The sequence below is a fragment of the Penaeus japonicus genome, unplaced genomic scaffold (genome assembly GCF_977035675.1).
Source record: "Penaeus japonicus unplaced genomic scaffold, GWHDUDI00000001_assembly GWHDUDI00000003, whole genome shotgun sequence".
NCBI lineage: Eukaryota > Metazoa > Arthropoda > Malacostraca > Decapoda > Penaeidae > Penaeus > Penaeus japonicus.
Window position 1 is genome coordinate 37,449,974 of NW_028234405.1, and position 2,500 is coordinate 37,452,473.

The following is a 2,500-nucleotide window of genomic DNA, read 5'->3' on the forward strand; positions in this document are numbered from 1 at the left end:
GTTAGATGAGGCTGGTTTAGGTTAGGGTCATTTGGACCGAGAAACATAGGTTCTCATCCTTGAGGATTAGTTAGGGTCCGACGACACTCACCTCATCTTTTTTGCTAATCTCTTTTGTTGTTGTTGCCGGTGAGATCTTCTATTTGTTTATCCTCTATTTTGTTTCGTTTTAAACCAACCATCCTTGCCTATTTTGTTTTCATTTCTCTTGTTCTGTCGCCGATCATGCCTCTGCCCGCGTTGCATTTATTCTTCCATATCCTTCAATTCACCCCTCCCCCCCCCCCCATCCTTCCCTCCCTCAATCGAGCTTCTCCGCCCTTCCTTTCTTCTCATTTCCAAAATCCCCCTATCTGTCCGTACCTTCGTTTTCGGTGTCTACTCCATCCTCTTCCGCGAATAACACTAAGCTCTCTCCCTTCCCCTCATGCTCCCGCAGCCTCCTTCACCTGCTCTACTCCTTCCCCTACCCAACGCCGTCCCCACCTACCCCTATCCACCCACCCGACCCACGCCGCCCGTCGCCACAGCTGAGTTCCGAGAAGCGGGATCCAAACTCCAGCAGTTAGTCTCCTACTTTTACGGTGTGCGGTCGTGATCCTCCGTTGTAGTCGTCCTGCCGAGAGGTATAGGGTTGGGCTCGTGGTTGCCTGTGTGTGTGTGTGGTTGTGTGGTTGTGTGGTTGTATGCCTTTTTTTTTTTTCTTCTTTTTTTTTGCTTTCGCTTGTTGCGTTTATTTTGGGTGGAATAACCATTCCTTAATCTGGAATCTGATTAGTTCATTTGTGATGATAGGTAAGACTGATCATGAGCATTACGTAAATCCTTTTTCATCTACGCAAATTTCCTATACTTATTGGAATAATTCTGAACAAGGAAGAAATGCCAACGCTATCATTTTTTTTTTTTTTTTCGTTTTTCGATCATGATTTCTCAACTATTGCAAGCGTATCATTATTATCATCATGTAGCACCAGGATCCACATTTGAAACTACGTGAATATTAGGATCGTTACATCAAAATCTCAAGTATTATCACACATTCGTAACAGAATCTTTACAAGTGTTTGCCTGGCATATCTAACCAGGCAAACCCATCAACCCAATTACCAACACGCCCGTGTGCGTCGTCTCAGCGCCCCAAACCACCAAGTTTTTGATAACATCGCTGCCTTTTCACCAGGCGCTGCCCATCGTTTCACTCATCACTGTCCTGGATCGCATGAATATTCAGGATCTGGAAGCTGAGATAATGAGGTAGAGAGCTGGAGATTATGGTTAAGAGGATGGTTAATTCAAGTAAGATGTTAGATGTTCGTAATGATAGCACTAATGGTGGTTATGTGGGTACACAATCAGGTGTTGATTATTGTTACTTTGTTTTCCACCTTGAAATAAGATAAATCAGATTAGTGTGTCTATGACACATTCCTAAAGTAATTATCATGTATGGTGTGTGTGTGTGTGTGTGTATGTATATATATATTTAAATACACATACACACACACACACACATATATATATATATATATATGTGTGTGTGTGTGTGTGTGTGTGTGTGTGTGTGTGTGCAAGCTCAATTCTTTAGATATCTGTTAAGTTAGGAGAGACTGTCTTGAAGGCATTTCCCCCACACAGACTTAGAAAGGAAAAGACTAAATGCCAAACACAAGACAAGTTTGGCAGAGAATGAATCCTCCGATGGTCTTTGTTCAGAGCTCGAGATAACACGGATTCAATTCCCGTCCTGTGATCCTCATTAGGACGTGTTCTTTGGTTGGGCACATTTTATAGGTCTTCTTGCCAGTGTAATTCTTTATTTTTCATATATTTTTTTTTTATTATCATTGTTATATTCATCATCATTGCCTTTGTTTTCATCTTTATCATTATCATTATGAGAGGGATAGCATCCTTACATTCCTTGTTCAGAATACTTGTCGGTTGATTCTAAAGATAACCTTTATCAAATTCAAAAAAGGCTTTTGTTTTATACAGTCAGCTATTCCAAGGTCGTAGTGAACCGTATTCGTAGCCTTATGACATTTAGAAATACCGAATATGGCTTTCATTTAATGAGAAATTTATTAAGGTAAAAGGGTGACGGATACTTCTGTTCCACAACGGTTTGTTCTTAAGGCTGATGCTTATGAAATTTTCCTGAGAGTCGTATTCAGGTTTCTTATTCGTAGGAAGGAAAACGGGAAAAAAGAAGTTTCAAAGATTTGTATTAATCACAACGGCTGTTCATGAGGAATTTCACTATATGTGTTGTTTAATGAAGAGGCATCGTGGCAACCGAAGAGTAAAAAAAATATATTAGCCTGCAAAAAGAGCTTAAAAAAAACAGTCTCTTACATGACAGTAACAAAAAAGAAAGAAGGTGTGTACGCCTTGCGTAACTGAGTACCACTTCAAAGGCCACGGTAATTGTCTTGCGTTACGTCACATCCGATATCCTTTCTAATCATTTTCTCCTTTTCATATTTGAATGTATCGG

The 2,500-nt window shown here is 40.4% G+C and overlaps 1 protein-coding gene across 2 annotated transcripts in view; it reads left to right on the forward strand.

Moving 5' to 3' along the window:
- The first annotated feature begins 506 nt into the window (after nt 1–506).
- The window catches only part of LOC122264373 (crustacyanin-A2 subunit-like), an 8,623-nt gene continuing 6,629 nt past the window's right edge, over nt 507–2,500 (forward strand). The window contains exon 1 of one of the 2 annotated variants that reach the window (XM_043033242.2): nt 507–626. Coding sequence is in view for 1 of the 2 variants with exons in the window: in XM_086531979.1 (XP_086388105.1) it covers nt 1,223–1,257 (35 nt within the window). In the remaining variant the exon portion in view is untranslated. Of the gene's footprint in view, nt 1,258–2,500 lie in introns of both variants that reach the window. The other variant, XM_086531979.1, reaches the window with a different exon arrangement.